This window comes from Pseudochaenichthys georgianus, chromosome 20 (assembly GCF_902827115.2).
Source record: "Pseudochaenichthys georgianus chromosome 20, fPseGeo1.2, whole genome shotgun sequence".
Lineage (NCBI taxonomy): Eukaryota > Metazoa > Chordata > Actinopteri > Perciformes > Channichthyidae > Pseudochaenichthys > Pseudochaenichthys georgianus.
In genome coordinates this window covers 9,846,337-9,865,825 of record NC_047522.1, presented here as the reverse complement: position 1 = coordinate 9,865,825, position 19,489 = coordinate 9,846,337, and the positions used below count along the sequence as shown (strand labels likewise).

Below are 19,489 nucleotides of genomic sequence, written 5' to 3'. Positions count from 1 at the left end.
AGGATCCACCCACATAATCATTAAAAATGTAACAGAGCAAACAGCCTTGATGCACTTTAGTTAAAAATTCACGGATCGGAAATGCCAAATGTCACAACACCCTGGTAAAGTTGCGGAAATAACTTAATGGGTGAAGACATTTTAAAGACAAAAAAGAAAAAGGGCTTTTTGCATACCTTGCTGTCCATGTGGTCCTGGAGGTCCAATGTAACCTTCACCTTTGCCGCCTTTAAGCCCTCTTGGTCCCATGTCACCTGGGGGAAATAATATATATGCTTTAAAACCTTACATGAAAGCTTTTTAAAAAATGAGCTTTGAGAAACCGAAAGGCTATTATCCCTCTAAAGCAGCTATTTCCAATCCTTGACTGTGTAAGAGTCTGCAGGATTTTATTACAAAGTAACACTACCGCAATTTATTTCACCGACTGATTCAACCCTATTATCCAAAGGAATCTTTTGGGTTAAAGTTACCTCCATTGTGGACAAAGAAGGTTCAGTTTTACATTGTTATCAGAAAAAGTATTTGCCATAGATTTAAAGAATTGTGAAATCATGGGTGGCTCAAAATTCTCTGCAGGATATAACGTGACTACAGCCAAGCCCTGGGGAGCTGTAGTAGCCCTAACAGTGCTTTAAACTAAATACGAATATAATGCTCACAATGACAAAGCAATTATGGTGATGTTAAGCAGATTACAATGTCCACGATCCCAATTTAGCTTGTTATCATGCTATAATTTGCTAATTAGTTGTACACACAAACTGCAGCTGAGGCTGATAGAACTGTCATTCATTATGCAGGTGATGGTTGTAAACCAAAGTGTTGTAAACATTAAAAGTTCAATCTGATGGCCCTGGATGAACAGTTATGGCGTTCTTATAGTGATTACAATTCATCCTTAGGGAATATCTTTACTAAATGATATTGCAAGGGTACTTTCAATGCAAACTGAAAATCTCCTAATGACTCAAACAAATGAATCATCTAAAACCCTGAATATATTTACCAAATATATACTGTATAGTATACAGTACTAGATGTTAATATATTTACAGAAAAAGTATATACAAAATATTGTTGGTTAATATATTTGATTTGCTGGTCAGGAAAAGTCAGGTAAATAGCAAAACAAATAGGATTTTGTCTTCGGACCAAAGTCATGGACTGACAGAAAGACCAATCAGCATTGCCATCCCCATAGCAGTCAGAATGGAAGAAAAAGACTCCATATCCAGTTTTATTCCCTAGTGTCATTATAGAAGCTCCAATTGCTGGATCCTTCACCTTCCATAATCCAACTTGATAGGGTATTTTAGTAGACCTTCCAAGGATGGTACATTTCCACCTCTTTCTAACTTCAAAATGCTTCCAATTTGAGATAATTTCAGTAAACCTCTCATCTTCAAGTCCAGCTTTCAGTCGCTTCCCTTGGTGTTTTCAGCCAGGCTGATACCTCTGAAGTGGCTGTTTCCCTGAAGTCACCAGTTTACATGGAACAAAGCAGCGGTGTGGTACAGTTTGGCATCTTTCACGGCTGATTAGCCACTCCCTGTCTTGAAGTGGTTATAAATCAAAGACAGCTCTCTGAGATGTGTTTGCATTCAGTTGTTGTCTTTTGCTCTGCTGACTTTCACTGATGTTCACTTGTTTAATGATCTTGTTTTATGAGGTACAGTGAACATCAACACATCCAATTTGCTAGTCGTTGACACTGTTTAGATTTTAATCGTTGATGAAAGCAGCAGTACATTTTGTTGTAGCTCTTTTACAAAGTTGTTTTGTGTTCATAATTTTGGTTTTAATTAGGGTAGAGAAAATGATTAAAATATTTGTGTCACTGTTATAGATAGTGGAACAGAAACCACTGGGGCATTGAATACAGAAAACATAAACTGGTCAAACCATGTTGATTTTTCTCTTTATAACATTATGGTTGATATTACCTTTAAGGCCTAAAGGACCGTGCATTCCAGGAGGCCCTGGGTACCCGGGATTTCCACCTCTGCCAGGGTAGCCTGGAGTTCCCATTGAGCCTTTGGGTCCTTGTGCTCCAGGCTCGCCCGGGGTCCCCTTAACACTCTGGCAGGGTTCACAATTGGCTTGGGGGACCAGGCTCTGGAGCAGTGATGGAAGATGATCTGCTTGGCACAGCCAAAATGTGCTGAGTTATCCATTTGGATATCAAATATTTTGTCAAAATTGCTTTCATAGCTGGCTTAAGCACATTCAGAGTATGAATATATCCTACAATGGTGTAATGATTGACATACTCATTTCTGTTTAGTATTCTAAGGAATAATGGAGATTTAGAGATTCTCAGGACTCTGTTAGTTCTGTGCAATCGGTAGTAAATCATGTTTGCTGCAGAGAACTTGGGTGCTTTCCAGTCAGCAAATGATGCTGCCTCCAATCATTGCTCCCATGACCCTGAAATTGGTCAAGGTTGACCATCATAGAGGAAGATCCAATTAGAGCTCAGACAATAAATTGACTAATATGTCACTCGATATTCCTAGCATCACTGCAAACTGTGTAAACTAGCTGTAGAGAGAGCAATAAAGTAAACGTGATCATATCTGTTTATATAATGAAAATTACTTTTTCTAACTTTGCCGGATTTTTCTTCTTCAGATGAAGGACTTTATCAAGTTCATCTTTGAACATATAGGGAAAGTGAGAGGGTTCAAATATTTGTCATGCACATATAGCTGCAGCTAAATGCAACTGTCCCCATCAACAAACCAATAACATAATTGGATTACCAGTATATTACAATATTGTATCTATATTACTATGGGTTTCGACCTATTGCATCATTGTTGGGAGGAGTTAAGATGCATTGAATTACTGAGGGAAGCGGAGGGAGGCATGTTAAAATCGAAAGCACCCATAGTTTTGCTTGACTTAAAATGCAACCACTAAATGACTGATTCACAATTACATTCAGATTCTTGTCAAAAAAGGGAAATAACTTAAAAAATCCATTATTATGTTGGGTTATTTTACATTGTGCAACTCTTTCAAGAGAGAGTTATTACTTAAATGTTTTACCAGATATCTTTTTAACCCTATTATCTTATAATCAGTGTAAATTAAAGAAAGAAATTGTGTGAAATGTGCAACTCTACTCTTAACAGCATTTCAGACCCAAGCTTTTATACTGTGGATCTCAGCAAAATGACATAAAAGCAAACAGATACTTACTACGCAGAACATCAGTGCAGAGCTTTAGAAGATGTTCATCTGAGGGAGGCTTGCCCTGTAACACACAATTACACTTTGATTCAGCCGAATCCACTATGGGACTGGGAAAACAGGCTCAACCTGTGATTGAGTGTGCCTGCAGATCTACAGGATCTTATCAATGCTCCATTATCTGTATCCTGCCCACACACACTGACAGCAATGCTACCATTACTCCCAGAGCTAACTCACCCAATCCATGCAGAAAATGGCTGACTGTGTCTTTCAGTCTACTTTTCTTTGCTTTTATTTTGTTGTTTATCTGCTCAGAGGATACGGTCGGGAGGAGTTTTACTCACAGGTTTCCCTGGATATCCTGGTTGGCCTGGTTGGCCCGGCAACCCGTCCTGTCCAGTAAATCCCCTGGGACCAACAGAACCCATGTGGCCCATGTGGCCCATGTCCCCTTTCTTCCCTTCAGTTCCCCTATGGCCTAAGTAACCCGTAGCTCCTGTCTGAAGAAACAAGAGAGATGACACAAGGTCAGAAATTACAAAGAAAAAGGCTGAAATTGGCTTATTTTGTAATAATTGACAATATTACAGTATAATATCTTATTCATAATGATCAATACACAGTAAGTTGAGCCCTGCCGCGGAGCATTGTTCCAACATTGCTTAACTACTATAATAAGGAAGGTGGCTCAAGTCTAGCCGTAGAAAAAAGTCAGTCATATAAAGACTTCAGGGTGTTTTTATTGTTAACCTTTGTAAAAAAAAACGCGTTTAAGGAATGATTGAAACAGTGTGTTAGTTTGCTCCAATATGAGTTGGAACCATTAGCTTGTCCAGCTAACTAGCTTACTAGCTACTGCAAAGTAATGTTAAGTTGTTTTGATGTTACTGTCTGTGTAACTACGAAGGAGAATATATAATTTACAATTTTACATGGAGGGTGATGATGTGTTAACACAAATAACAATCTTTGTATAACAAGCACATCTACTATGCAGTGTTTTCCAACTGCGTGGAATAGTGGACAGTGGCTATGTACTGTGTTGCAGTCACATGATGACATGTAGCTTTAGCCTTTGTTAGCACAGTCTCTGTATACCAAATGCATATTAAAAACAAATTTGAAAGGAGTCTCGTTTTAAAACAATTAAGCCTAGAACAATTAAAGGTTAGAAGACAGCAGTTAGCTCAGTTAGCTAGAGAATAAAGATTTCAGTCGTTATTTCAGAAAAGCTGCCTTCATCTGGTTACAAGCACCCATTGTTTCAAGAAATAAGACATAAAAGTAAATCTGCCAACTAATTATTCGAAACAAATGTACCATGCCGAAATGGAAATCTTGATAGGTTTAACAGTAAATATGGGCTATATCTCCATCAATTGGGATTCTGTAGACAGTACTGTAAGTGTTTGATATTGCAGTTGATGCGCCTTTAGAAAAGAAGCCTTTTGTGATGTATATTTTGCCTGGGGGCCAGATTTCCCCAGGCCTGGAGGTATTGCCTAGTCTTCTATAGCAGCCGTGCAGGCTTGACAGGGCTTTCCACTGTGCTGCAGAATAAGACAGAATGGATTATATCTAATACAGCAAAGTCTAATTCGACAAACCTCTCCTTTCCTTCCCATGGGTCCCACTTCGCCCTGATGGAAGAAAGAAAAGAGAGCAGGAAGGGTGGGGAGGCAAAGAGAAGAGGGGGAAATAGAGAGAGACAGTTAGAAACTTCGATTTACATATCAAAGGCTGAGTTAGTATGTCAGAAAAGCTACGCTTGCTGCTCTGCATTGCTGATGCAGAACCATACTCTTTTCTGTCAAAACCCGTGGCTTACAAAACATTTTAGATTGGTTATTGCAATGCATTCTCTAGTTCTTTTTTGTTGCTAAAAAAGGCTCTGGATATGTTCTGCTTTCCTAAAAAGGCTTCCTGTTTTCCATCCACATGCTCTTCTTTACTGGTAAGTGATTTCAGCCATCTTAATGCTGTAGGGGACAAATAAGCCAGTGTCATATCAGTTTGCTGAGTACACGGTAAACACTTGACTATCATTGGGAGTACTTTCAAAAGCAAATTCAATGCCCACAGGACAGATGCACTGTTCTGCCCTTGCATGAAGGCCCAGTCAAACAAACAGGAGGCCATTTTTTGTGAACTGAGACATAATGGGGCATCAATACCACAAAACTGAAATGAAGCTGATTCAACAAGGTTAAGCTTCATGCAAATGTTCTCTTATGAACAGGATACAACTGAATTATTCCATACTGAAGTACTACGTGTTTTCTATTGTATTCAACTGAGCAAAACAACTTTAAACAAAAGAGAAAGTTCATTAAAAAAATGAATACCTAATTTTATTGGGAGCAGCAGCCTCCCAGTTCCCTATAATATAATTTTAACAAGCTACCAGAACATGAATACTAACAACAATGCAACACAACTACTGGCAACATCACACAATTACTGGCACTTTTGAACTCAGTATGTAAATGACATGCTAAACATAAACAGTGCAACAGGAGGCTTCAAGCTTTTTGGCCTGCATCTTTTGGTCACATTTAATGACACTGTGAAGTTGAACATACACTTGTTAGGAATAATGGCCATTTTCTCTCCCCATGTGAGCCCAGTGGCCTTATGTTGCGTTCAAAACAACGCAGACCTAAAACAAAACTTATTTTAGGAAAGGTATACATGAATGAAACACACCATTAAAATGTAGAAATTCTATTTATGGCAAATCCATCTACCCTGATTTATTTTGTAGTTCTGATGGCACACAAACAATGGAAGCTCACATTTTAAATGGTAAACCATCAACTAAAAGGCAAACTAAATTATATGTTCTTGTATTTCAAGATATGTTTCCAATATTTAGGTAGAAGTTTAAGATTAACAATCTCTAACAAAACTTTCCTTTCTGCACAAAAGTATTTCAAGACGGTGCCACAATCGCCAAAACATTTTGGAGGCAGCACTGCTGAGAGTTTATTTGTGTGTCCTCCATACAAAGAAATGAGGGGTTATGTATGGTAACCCTTGTTATATAAACACAGGCGGAGCCCTCTACTGGACTCTATGGGTACTACCTTATCATGCGAGCATTCACCTACTGAGAATTCTATAGACGTAGCCGGCCCCAGGGCGGGCCTACCTGAATGCGTGCACAAGCCCACCATATATAAGGCGGCCACGCCTCCCGTTCCCATCATCCTATACTTCTCTTCAGCGAGCAGCATAGGACAGACAGGGCCCCTGAGTAGAGGGCTCCGCCTGTGTTTATAGGACGAGGGGTTACCATACGTAACCCCTCGTTATATCTCTCACAGGCTCCGATGTATACGCGCTGTCGTCTCACAACAACACTGCGTCACGTCCTCCGGGGCCAGGAGCCCGGGGGAAAACGTAAGCGCATTATGCCCGGAGAGGGGGTCAGATGCCCACTGACCCACAGCCCCCCTCCCTCATCACCAGTCCTGCATTGCTCCAGCAATCACAGACGATGAAAAGGAGCCAGACATGTCCAAGAGATCAAACTTTATGAAGGGGCCTGGCGTTGACCAAGACGCCGCCGTGCATATGTCCTCCACATTCACGCCGTTAAATAACGCTGTTGACACAGCCATAGCTCGTGTAGAGTGTGCACGGACCCCTGTGGGGAAGGCTCTCCCCGCCTGTCCGTAGGCATGTGCAATGCCAGGCGTTTCTTGGACAGGGCTTTCCCGATCACCTCGCCCCGAAACACACAAACAGCTGTTTAGTGGAAATAAAAGCCCCCCAACTGAATAGCCCTCGACCTGAACACACTCCTTAGGCTCTTGGGCACAAAGGAGGGGTTCGGTCTGAATTCTCCTGTCTTCCTGGGAACCAGGAAGCATGATAACTCTTTCTTCTTCAAATGTCTTTCTCTGCTTCAGTTGTTGCTCGCTGAAGAGAAAGGGATGACGGGAACGGGAGGCGTGGTGGGCTTGTGCACGCATTCAGGTAGGCCCGCCCCGGGGCCTACCTGTCTATAGAATTCTCAGTAGGTGAATGCTCGCATGATAAGGTAGTATCCATAGAGTCCAGTAGAGGGCGGAGCCTGTGAGAGATATAACATCCGTTTGTCACAGTCAGCCATGGTTTTTGTTTACGTTTGGCATTGTGTACCTGGAACGGTTGGAGGTCAGAGGTTGAAAATCACAACTGGGAAAATAACGACCCTCGAGTTGTGTGGAACACAGCGTTATATCTCTTTTTTGGCCCAATTCCCACTCTTGTGCCTTTGGATGCTCTCTCTTACCATTTTCAAGAAGTAAGACTCTTCATTTATCCTTTACTCTGACTGGCTGCCAACCAGTCTACACAGCATGTCAGTCTCCTGTGCCAAAACCTCTAGAAATGTAGTTCTGATTCTGAATTTCCTTCTATAACATTATTTGCATATCATTCAAATGAACTGTTAATCTTGACTTTAAAGTCAAGTTAAATCCTAGGAATTCATAGAAAGTCAAAAAGTTTGCATATTTAAATATTGAGTTCCATTGCAACTGAGCAAACTCAATATGCTGGGATGGTATTGCAGACTAACAGAACATTGGCTTTTTCAATCTGTAATAAACTCCAAGCAACCCTAGTGTACGGGTCGTCGCGAAAAATTGAGTTATGTTCTCTGCAATCTGAATGCCACATTACTTCCCAGGAGAAGACAAGCGATGATAAGGAGGTAAACCAGGAAAACAGAACATAGCCTCTGCCGAACTGCAGTGCAGTCATATTTATTATACCCAGTAAGTATTAGGAAGTCAGTCTGAAGACAAAAATATGTCCTATTCTTTTCAGCAGCAACACACTTGTGATTCACCGCTGATGCATTTAGCCTTGAGAGTGTGTCACTTGGAGGCTGGGCTGCTCTCAGCACTGTATTTCTCAATATGCAGCTTAATGTTCACACTCTGTAATTCCTCAATCGTTTTATCCGTCTCAAGTGTCATAGACAGGACAACACAACTTTGTCTCCACAGGATGCAATATTGCTACTGCTGCACACACGCACACACACACACACACACACACACACACACACACACACACACACACACACACACACACACACACACACACACACACACACACACACACACACACGGCAAGTTTATTTATATAGCACTTTTCAACACAAGGCAATTCAAAGTGCTTTACAAAAAATGAAAGACATTAAGCATTAAAAAAGAAAAGCTAATAAAATAAACATTAAAAGAAAAAATACATGGATAAAAGTTACAGTGCAGTTTAAGATATGAATAGTTCAATTAAAAGCAGCGACAAAAAGAAAAGTCTTCAGCCTGGATTTAAAAGTAGTAAGAGTTGCAGCGGACCTGCAGGTTTCTGGGAGTTTGTTCCAGATATTTGGAGCATAATAACTGAACGCTGCTTTATCATGTTTAGTTCTGACTCTGGGGATAGAAAGCTGGCCAGTCCCTGAAGACCTGAGAGATCTGGATGGTTCATAATGTAGCAGGAGGTCAGTAATGTATTTTGGGCCTAAGCCATTCAGTGCTTTATAAACCAGCAGCAATATTTTGAAATCTATTCTTTGACACACAGGAAGCCAGTGTAAAGACTTCAGAACTGGAGTGATGTGATCCACTTTCTTAGTGTTAGTGAGGACTCGAGCAGCGGCGTTCTGAATCAGCTGCAGCTTTCTAATAGATTGTTTAGTGAGACCTGTGAAGACACCATTGCAGTAGTCGAGTCTACTGAAGATAAAGGCATGGACAAGTTTTTCCAAATCCTGCTGTGACATTAGTCTTTTAATTCTAGATATATTCTTTAGGTGATAGTAGGCTGATTTAGTAACTGTTTTAATGTGACTGTTGAAACTCAGGTCAGAGTCCATGACTACACCTAGATTTCTGGCTTTATCTGTTGGTTTGAACATTGCACACTGAAGCTCAGCGCTAACTTTTATACATTCTGACTTGGCTCCAAAAACCATTACCTCAGTTTTATCTTTGTTTAATTGGAGAAAGTTCTGACACATCCAGTCATTGATTTGTTCAATGCACTTACTCAGTGTTTGAATTGGAGCATAGTCTCCTGGTGAAATTGTTACATAAATGTGTGTGTCATCTGCATAGCTACGGTAACTTATTTTGTTGTTCTTCATTATCTGAGCCATTGGTAGCATGTAGACGTTAAAGAGAAGAGGCCCCAAGATGGAGCCTTGAGGAACCCCACATGTCATATTTGTCAACTCAGATGTGTATTTACCTATAGAAACAAAGTTGTTTCTGTCCTTTAAGTAGGATTCAAACCAATTGTGACCCGCTCTATCGAAATCAGTCGGAAGTGGCAACGGCTCATTTCAGAATAAACGTGGATTTACGTAACAAAATATTTGTTCAGGGTTCGGGTGTTTTGTTTGATTTTAAACAAACAAAGTCTTGGCTTTCAGAATATGAAACTTTTATTTCCAAAATCACACGATAAATACATTTTTGAAGCTTGTAAAGGGACGAAGACAGGCACCTCTCACTCGCACTCTGCTCTTCCAGCATCCTCCGGATGAAATTATGAATGTAAGAGTATAGTAATCATAGATAACACGGCAGGGTCCGTTACAGTTTGTTTTCATCTTATTTTAATTAAACAAAGTCTTGGCTTTCAGAATATTAAACTTGTTTCGGCAAATTCAGATGATAAATATAACTTTGAAGCTTGTAACGGCATAAATACAAGCGGAGAACGGAGTAATTTAACATCACAGCAGGCATAACAACAGCCGGTGTTTCTCGTGAGGGTTTTCCCCGGGAAACAAACACAATACACACACACGCAAAAATACACAAACACACACACACGTATACACACACACTCGCGAGCTTCCCCTCCAAACGAAAATATCTTCCCTCCGTAGTATTTTGATAATTTGCTCCACTAATAATCAATCAGATCGATGGATTCCAGAGAAGAGGAAACTTTAAAGGCCTTTTTCTCAAAATGAGGACTCTGTGACAGTCATTATATAATGTGACATATTTCGCTTAATATTTGGAGTACAAAAACAATCCTGATATCATTAGAAAGCTAGGAATATCCTCTTTCCAACAGTGTATACAACTCAAAATGTGTCTTCGGGTCAATGCGACTGATTTCGATGGAGCAGGTCACAATTTAGAACTGTTTCCGAAAGTCCCACCCAGTTTTCCAGTCGGTCTAGTAATATGCTGTGGTCAACAGTGTCAAACGCAGCACTGAGATCTAATAATACTAACACTGAAGTTCTGCCACTGTCTGTGTTTAAGTGGATGTCATTAAAGACCTTTACAAGAGCAGTCTCAGTGCTGTGGTTTGGACGAAAGCCTGACTGGAACACATCGAAACAGTTATTTAAATGCAATAAATTACTCATACATACTAGCTCCTCTGAATGGATTAATTGTCTTTGCCCTATCTAGGAACATGAAGATCGATGCCTAAGTAATCGATACTTACCGATCAATTCCTAAATGCTACCTATTTGGTATTGTTCCTATTAAAACATAAATTACAAAGCTTTGTTTGAAAGCTGGAAATTTCAAATCACACATCAATTTATTTGCTTATTACCAATAATTGACGAGGATAGATAGCTTATATTTGAACAACTAGAGGGAAGATAACAATAAATGCTCTCTATCCAAAGGTAATAAAATCTGCATACCAGCACATAACCTATTTACATGATATAGGCCTTGGTTGTAGCTTAAAAAACTTAAAAGTTGTGACTCTAGGTGAGTCACTGCATCTGACATATGGCAGATACCCTCAACCTCCCTAAGCACAAACATACGGACAAAAACAGCAACCTTTAGAACTGTACGTGAAAATATGAATTAGTCATTGGTACGCTGAGTGATACCGTAGGGACTACACAAAGTGCACTGCAATTACTGATTCCCTAGCTGGTGAACTACACTGAACAAAAATATAAACGCAACACTTTTGTTTTTGCTCCCATTTTTTATGAGATGAACTCAAAGATCTAAAACATTTTCTATATACACAAAATAACCATTTATCTCAAATATTGTTAAAAAATCTGAAAATATCTGTGATAGTAAGCACTTCTCCTTTGCCGAGATAATCCATCCCACCTCACAGGTGTGGCATATCAAGATGCTGATTAGACAGCATGATTATTGCACAGGTGTGCCTTAGAATGGCCACAATAAAAGGCTACTCTGAAACGTGCATTTTTGCTTTATTGGGGGGGTCTGGGGGGGGTCCGAAAACCAGGCAGTATCTGGTGTGAGGGGTAGGGTTAGGGGTAGGGTAATGTTGTGAATCGAGTGGCCTGTGTTCGTCGTCCATTACATACGCCTGCCCATACCATAACCCCACCACCACCATGGGCCACTCAATTCACAACATTACCCTACCCCTAACCCTACCCCTACCCCTCACACCAGATACTGCCTGCTTTTCAGACCCCCCCCCCCAGACCCCCCCAATAAAGCAAAAATGCATGTTTCAGAGGGGCCTTTTATTGTGGCCATTCTAAGGCACACCTGTGCAATAATCATGCTGTCTAATCAGCATCTTGATATGCCACACCTGTGAGGTGGGATGGATTATCTCGGCAAAGGAGAAGTGCTCACTATCACAGATGTTTTCAGATTTGTGAACAATATTTGAGAGAAATGGTTATTTTGTGTATATAAAAAATGTTTTAGATCTTTGAGTTCATCTCATGAAAAATGGGAGCAAAAACAAAAGTGTTGCGTTTATATTTTTGTTCAGTGTAGTAGCTAACACGCTAAAAGCAAACATGCTTGCAACACCTATTAAATAGACATTACACATGTTACAGTCAACCCTGTATCAAGGCAAGACGTGAACATGTGACGATTTACCATGCTGGGAGACGTGAAGATGTCACGATTTCGTCCCTTCAAACGTGACAGTTACACGGTATTGTTAACATGGCCCAACCAGTGGAGAAATACCCAGAAATGCCAAGCAAATGTTACTCCGACGGTCGGTTGTTATTGTCAATATTAATATAATAATGATTTATTTTTTAATAGTCACACTCGATTTCGCCGATTTTCTTGTTGCCCCAGCTGGTCGAATCCTCTTTTAGCAGAAACAAAGGCTACATTAATGTCTTAAATCGATGTTAATCCATGTGTGTGGATGTGGAATGAACGGACGTGACATTGTGCGATTGCGTTGCCAGGCAACAGCTTCAGTTCATGTTAATTTACAAACTCTTCAACTAGAACCGTAGTTATATTTCAAAACATATTAGAAGGCCTCACGAAATACTTTAATGTAAATTTAAATTTAAATGTGAAGGAATGTGTGTATAACAAAATACATCCGTCATAAACAATACCGGAAACAGACGTAGGCAAGATCCTCAGCTCGGTGATTGGATGGTTTAGCCGCAATGCACGTTGGGATATGGTGTTTATGCGATGTGAAATCCGAAAACATTTTTTAAAAATAAAATAATACTTTATTCCGAGTGTGCTTGCTTTTCTCTTTGAAAGTCATCACATAACGGCATTGTAATACACGGTTCGGCTGCATTAAATATTACATATCTGCCGTAGTTCTCTATTTATAGAGCCCTGATGAGAAGACTTCTAGACAAACAGGAAGAACTGCCGCCAAAACTGAAAACGTGACGTGGATCATAAATATATCAGCAATTAAACAACATCTTACATTTCTTTTCACACAATGTCTCCTTGCAGTATCAACACTAATTCGGCTGACTTTTATATTTGATCCAATTGGTAGATAGGCTGTATTTACACCATAACGGTGCACAGCTGATAGAAAGGGACACCTAGTGGTTAAAGCACGTTATTGAATTGTATTATTTGTATTGTTAGATAATAATAGGATCTCTATAAAGTATATTCATTACTCGTTATTCTCTACTAATAGTTACTTAAATACTGTATATAATGACTATTTTGCACATCCCTTTCAAGATTTCAAGATTTTCTAAGGTTTATTGACATATCATAATATTATACACAACTACGGTGTAGTTATGCAATGAATGAAAAACTTGGGTCGCAGGTTCCTCAACAGTGCATTACAAGACATCTATCAATATGTATAGTGTGCAGTGTGCAACTCGATTTTGACAGGATAACAACTGGTGACTTCTAGAATTGTGTGAGTAACATTCTGTTTTTAGACTTCTCTGTTTTAGTGTGTGTACTCTGTATAAATGCTCTGTAGTTGATCTGACTGAAATTGGGATTTTAAATCTCAAAACCGCTACAGTATCTGTCAGGCAGAAACTTGGGACAAGTAATTTGACTGAAACCTTAAAACTGAACTAACTGACTGCTAGGGTTAACTTTGATTTAAACATTTGTAGAATACTAAGAGCTTTATTGAGTAGGTGTAACTGTATTAAGGGTTAAACTCATAACTTTATAACTTAGGGTTTAATGTAATTGTAAAACCATTGGGCCACTGAAAAGACAATAACAACTCAGGAGGGAGCCAGTCTAGATTTCCTTTTGAGGGCCACCAGCTGCAGAGAGTTAACTAATTAAAGGGACGTGGCCCCACAGCTGTGAGAACTCAGCAATCAGGTGTCCATTTTAGGTAGTACTTTCCTGGAGCATCAGCCAGACAAAGACACAGGAGTCCTGCTGGAGTCTCTAAGACTGACAAAGACTGACAAAGGAGTCCTGCTGGAGTCACGAGGGTGGCAAAGAGGAGGCAAATCCTACTTTGATTGAACTAAGTATCGCTGGTGTTTTATTTTTATTTGGTTGTTTAGCCCCTCAGGCTATAATCATGTGTATTTTCTCCATTCCTGTTTATGTGTCTTCTCGCAATTATCACTGGCCCCGTGTATCTCGTAATCGATATAACCGGCCTGCTCTCGTCTATCCGACATGCTCCACTGACATCCAACATCTAGTTTCAGGCGGCCTGTGGAACTGCCAGTCAGCTGTTCCTAAGGCTGACTTCATCTCTGGCTACGCTTCCCTGCAGTCTCTGGATTTCCTTGCTCTCACTGAGACGTGGATTACTCCATCCAACACATCCACACATCCCTGAATCTGGCCCTCCCGCTGTACTTCTCGGAGACTTCAATCTCCAGACAGGGAAGATAGACGAACTAACATCTCTGTTAACCGCCTTTGCTTTCTCACTGTCTCCATCTCCACCAACTCATAAAGCTGGCAATGTCCTTGATCTCATATTCTCAAGGAACTGCACTACTTCTAACCTCTCTGTAAACCCGCTCCACACCTCCGATCACTTCTTCATTTCATTCTCTCTACCCCTTTCCAAACATAACAAACTAATCTCTTCTCATCCTGCACCTGTCCGCCGTAACCTTCGTTTCCTCTCCCCCTCTACCTTTGCCTCATCGGTGCTCTCAGCCCTCCCTTCCTCTGACTCGTTCCAACTCCCACCTCCAAACTCTGCTGCAGAAACTCTCCTCTCTACTCTCTCATCCTCTCTGGACTCTCTCTGTCCTCTCACATCTCGGCAGGCTTGTCAGTCCCCTCCTGCTCCCTGGCTAAATGACGCACTGCGTGCTAATAGAACCGTCCTTCGGGCAGCAGAGCGGAAACGGTGGAAATCCAAACACCATGATGACCTCCTAACCTATCAGGCTCTCCTCTTTCTCTGCTTTGATCTCTCAGGCAAAAAGCACTTTCTTTCAAGATAAGATCCAATCTTCCTATTCCAATCCTAAAAAACTATTTTCCATCTTCTCCACCCTCTTGGACCCCCCAAAGCCCCTTCCTTCTGTCAAGCGACTTTGTTAACCACTTTGAAAAAAAGGTTGATGATATTAGCTCTTCTTTTTCTGACTCACCTTTACTCACCGCTGGGTCACCAGACCCTCCTTTCACCCACACACTGACCTCCTTTTCCCCTCTCTCTCCAAGTGAGGTTCTTACCCTCATTACCTCTGCCCGCCCTACCACCTGTCCTCTGGACCCTATCCCTTCAAACCTCCTTCAGACTATCGCTCCTGATATTCTACCGTTTCTCACCCATTTCATCAACACTTCTCTAACTTCTGGTCACTTTCCAAACAGTCTCAAGGAGGCAAGAGTAAACCCTCTCCTAAAGAAACCCACTCTCAACCCGTCTGATGTTATACATTTCAGGCCTGTCTCTCTCCTCCCGTTCCTGTCTAAAACACTTGAACGCGCTGTCTTTAAACAACTCTCCTGTTATCTCCATCAGAACAACCTTCTGGATCCGCACCAGTCTGGTTTCAAGGCAGGTCACTCCACAGAAACTGCCCTCCTTGCTGTCACTGAGGAACTGTACACGGCTAAAGCAGCCTCCCTCTCCTATGTCATCATCCTGTTGGACCTGTCTGCTGCATTCGGCACGGTGACCCATCAGATCCTCCTTCACACTCTTCAAGAACTTGGAGTTTCAGGCTCTGCACTTTCCCTCCTCACCTCATACCTCAAAGACCGCACCTACAGGGTTACTTGGAGAGGGTCGGAGTCCGACCCTTGTCAATTAACTACAGGGGTCCCTCAGGGCTCTGTTTTTGGTCCCCTCCTCTTCTCCTTGTACACAAACTCGCTCGGATCTGTCATTAGCCCGCATGGTTTTTCATACCACTGCTACGCTGACGACACCCAATTAATTCTGTCCTTTCCCCGCTCAGAGACCCAGGTCGTCGCACGCATCTCTGCTTGTCTAGCTGACATCTCTCAGTGGATGTCTGCTCATCACCTCAAGCTCAACCTTGACAAGACTGAACTGCTTTTCCTTCCGGGAAAAGATTGTCCCACTCTTGACCTAACAATCAACATTGGCACCTCTGTTGTTTCCCCGACTCAGACTGCAAGGAATATGGGCGTGATCCTAGATAACAACCTGTCCTTCACTGCAAACATCGCTGCTACAACCCGCTGCTGCAGATACACGCTTTACAACATCAGGAGGATACGTCCCCAGCTGACCCAGAAAGCGACGCAGGTTCTGGTCCAGGCTCTCGTCATCTCATGCCTAGACTACCGCAACTCCCTCCTGGCTGGTCTACCTGTATGTGCCATCCGACCTCTGCAGCTCATCCAGAATGCAGCGGCTCGTCTGGTCTTCAACCTTCCTAAATTCTCCCACACCACGCCGCTCCTCCGCTCCCTCCACTGGTTTCCGGTAACTGCTAGAATCCACTTCAAGACAATGGTACTTGCGTACCATGCTGCGAATGGATCTGGCCCTTCCTACATCCAGGACATGGTTAAACCGTACACCCCAGCACGTGAACTCCGCTCTGCATCAACAAAACGGCTCGCTGCTCCCTCGCTGCGAAGGGGACCCAAGTTCCCATCAGCAAAAACACGTGGGTTTGCTATCCTGGCTCCAAAATGGTGGAATGAGCTCCCCATTGACATCAGGACAGCAGATAGCTTACACACCTTCCGGCGCAGACTGAAAACTCATCTCTTTCGACTCCACTTCGAGCGATAGAACTATTAACAAAGCACTTATATACTAATAAAGGACTGGCTTACCTAAAACCAGTTGAGTAGCACTTGAAATGTTTTTGCTCTATGAAACCTGATGTACTTATATGATTCTGTTTTCTTCAAGTTTGTATTTTGTTGGTCGAACGCACTTATTGTAAGTCGCTTTGGATAAAAGCGTCAGCTAAATACAATGTAATGTAATGTATTGGTTGGTTACAGTAGATAATAACACGGGTAGACTATAGGTCAATGATGTAGCTGCTTCCTTCTCACCCCCTAAACGCACCAGGAGCGTCTGCGCCGCGCTGCGCTGCGGCTGCGCCACGCTGCGACCTCCTCCTGCGACCTAACACACCAGGCGCGTTTCAAAACGTTGCGGAAGCAGAGCGTCATGTGTGCAGCCTCCGAGTTGTTGTTGATTTTGGAATATTTCCTGGACATTTGTACTTCTACAAGTAGTAGGCTACGTAGTTAAATGGTTTATGTTTGTGTCTGTTTAAATCGGGTTTATTGTTGTTATTTCCTATTTTGTTGTGTTGTAGACTACAGACACAGTTAATAATAATTGTAATATTCCAGTTATAAACGACATGAATCAAAGATGTGTTGCTGTATTTCAGTGGTAAAAAATATGCATTCATCATCATAATTATTGTATATATATATATATATAATTGACAGTGCCTGTAAACCGGAGGAGAACGCTGGCATGTATTCTCCTACTTGAAAGACGGTGGTGGGGGGAAGGAGAAGGAGTCGGTTTTGGGTGCACCCCCTCAACCAGCAAAGCAGACAACAAGGTGATTTTCATCACTTCCTGCCTGCGCCGAGCCGCGCTGCGCTGCGTCAAAAATAGGATTCATCCTATATTTTAGAAATTCCTTGTGGCGAGGAGCTTCTGGGACGCTTCGAGTGGAATAGCACCCATTGACTAGAGTGGCCGCGATCTTTGCGAACGCCGCGGCACGGCCGTAACGCAGCGCAGACGCTCCTGGTGCGTTTAGGGGGTCAGGGTCATGGTATTTTTTCATGCTGCCTTATTGTCAGACTGTCATGTTACTGGACTAGATAGAAGAGAGTCCTTGTTAATATAAATGTAAACACACACACACACACTCGTCGATCAGAGCGCATTTTCGCGAGCGGAGCACATTTTCTCATCTGCCTCACGGAGCGTGGTAAGTGAGGGGCAGGGCTGCCTCTCTTCCGTCGGCGTGGATAGGAGGTTTACCTGTGCACCTGTGCTGTCGTGGGGAGGTTTTTCCCGGGAAGTCGCGGAGACGGAGCGGCTGCACGTTGTTGCTTGAGCCCCCTTTTTCCACCTGCCCAGTTGTGCTGTGGCGGGGACCTGCTTCCACTTGTCGTGTGCTGCTGTCCTGGTGAGATTTTCCCCCGGGGGGCGTAACGGAGAGACCGGAGCGGCTTCGCGTTCGGGCTGCGGCCTGCTTTACACCTGCTGTAGTTGAGGCCTGTATCCACCTGCTCTACCTGTCGTGCTCTACGGTGCCGAGGACGTTTTACCACGGGGATATCGCGGAGAGACCGGAGCGCCTCTACGCCTCGAGCTGGTCCTGCTTCGGCTATCCTGCTGTACTGAGGAGGTTCTGCACCGGGGATATCGCGAGAACGGAGCGCCTCCACATTTCGGGCCTGCTTGCACGCCTATCCGGATGCTGTGCTGGTCTGGGAAAATGGCCAATATCGTGATTCTACTGTGCCTGTTAACTGTTTTGGACTATGAGAAGATCTCTAGTCATTCTGAGAAGACTACTGGATTCAGGTCTGTTCTGCCACCCGCAGTGGGCATCCCCTGCAAAGGTTCGGATGTGTTGCTCAAACAATTACCGGTTGCCTTGTCACAGTCAATCTGCTCGACAAAATATGTTTGTCTTTTTTATTTTCCTGCGTTGATGGTTCTTCAGGACTGCTTCTTAAGCTCTAATCACACTCTCACAGACTTTTCCGGTGTTTCTAAATTAGATGACAGTGTATGTTTGTCATTTAAGAGGAAAAGATGCCTGTTTTTGTTGTTATTACTGTCAGGAAATGTACAACCTAACCCTGGTCCGCCCAGTAGTAATAGTCAGATCGCTACTCCTGCTGATTTTAAAGCTAGGTCTGGGTTGGGTTTCATCCACTTTAATGTGCGCAGTCTGTTAGGTAAACTAGATTTTGTCCGTATCTGGGCAAAATCGACTGACGCTGACGTCATTGTCTTATCTGAAACATGGCTAAATAAGTCTATTTTGGCCTCTGACATTGCCTTAAATGGTTTTAATGTGTATCGTACCGACCGGCCTAATAAAGGTGGTGGTGTTGCAATTTATGTTAAGAATAAGTTCAGTGTAACCACATTAGTTTCCAAATCGATCAGTAAGCAATTTGAATTTTTAGCCTTAAATATAGAAGTGGCAAAGGGTCAACAGGTCATGGTAGTGAGTTGTTACAGACCCCCCTCAGCTGTCAAAGACTCCTTGTCTTCACTAGCAAATCTTTTATCACAACTAGACTACAAGGAAATAGTCCTACTTGGAGATTTTAACTGGAACTGGTTAACTGCAGTGTCAGAGGATTTTAAAAACCTTTGTATCTCATTGAATGTTACTCAGATTGTGGACAGTCCTACTCGCCCAAATATTAAGTCTCCTAATAAATCCTCCCTAATTGATCTCATTTTAACTAATGTTCCCCATAAATATTCATCTGTGGGAGTATTTGCAAATGATCTGAGCGATCACTGTGTTGTAGCCACAATTAGGGACACTAAGGTCCAAAAGGTTAAACCTCGCATTATCATCAAGAGAGACATAAAACATTTTGTGGAGCAGGGTTTT

The 19,489-nt window shown here is 42.2% G+C and overlaps 1 protein-coding gene across 1 annotated transcript in view; it reads right to left on the bottom strand.

Annotated features, from left to right (window-relative positions):
* The window catches only part of LOC117465524 (collagen alpha-1(XXI) chain), a 72,274-nt gene that overhangs the window by 2,942 nt on the left and 49,843 nt on the right, over positions 1–19,489 (bottom strand). The window contains exons 27-31 of the mRNA XM_034108363.1: positions 4,809–4,841; positions 3,546–3,701; positions 3,208–3,262; positions 1,947–2,141; positions 177–254 (exon numbers count right to left, since the gene is read on the bottom strand). Of these exons, the coding sequence (XP_033964254.1) occupies positions 177–254; positions 1,947–2,141; positions 3,208–3,262; positions 3,546–3,701; positions 4,809–4,841 (517 nt within the window). The remainder of the gene's footprint in view (positions 1–176; positions 255–1,946; positions 2,142–3,207; positions 3,263–3,545; positions 3,702–4,808; positions 4,842–19,489) is intronic.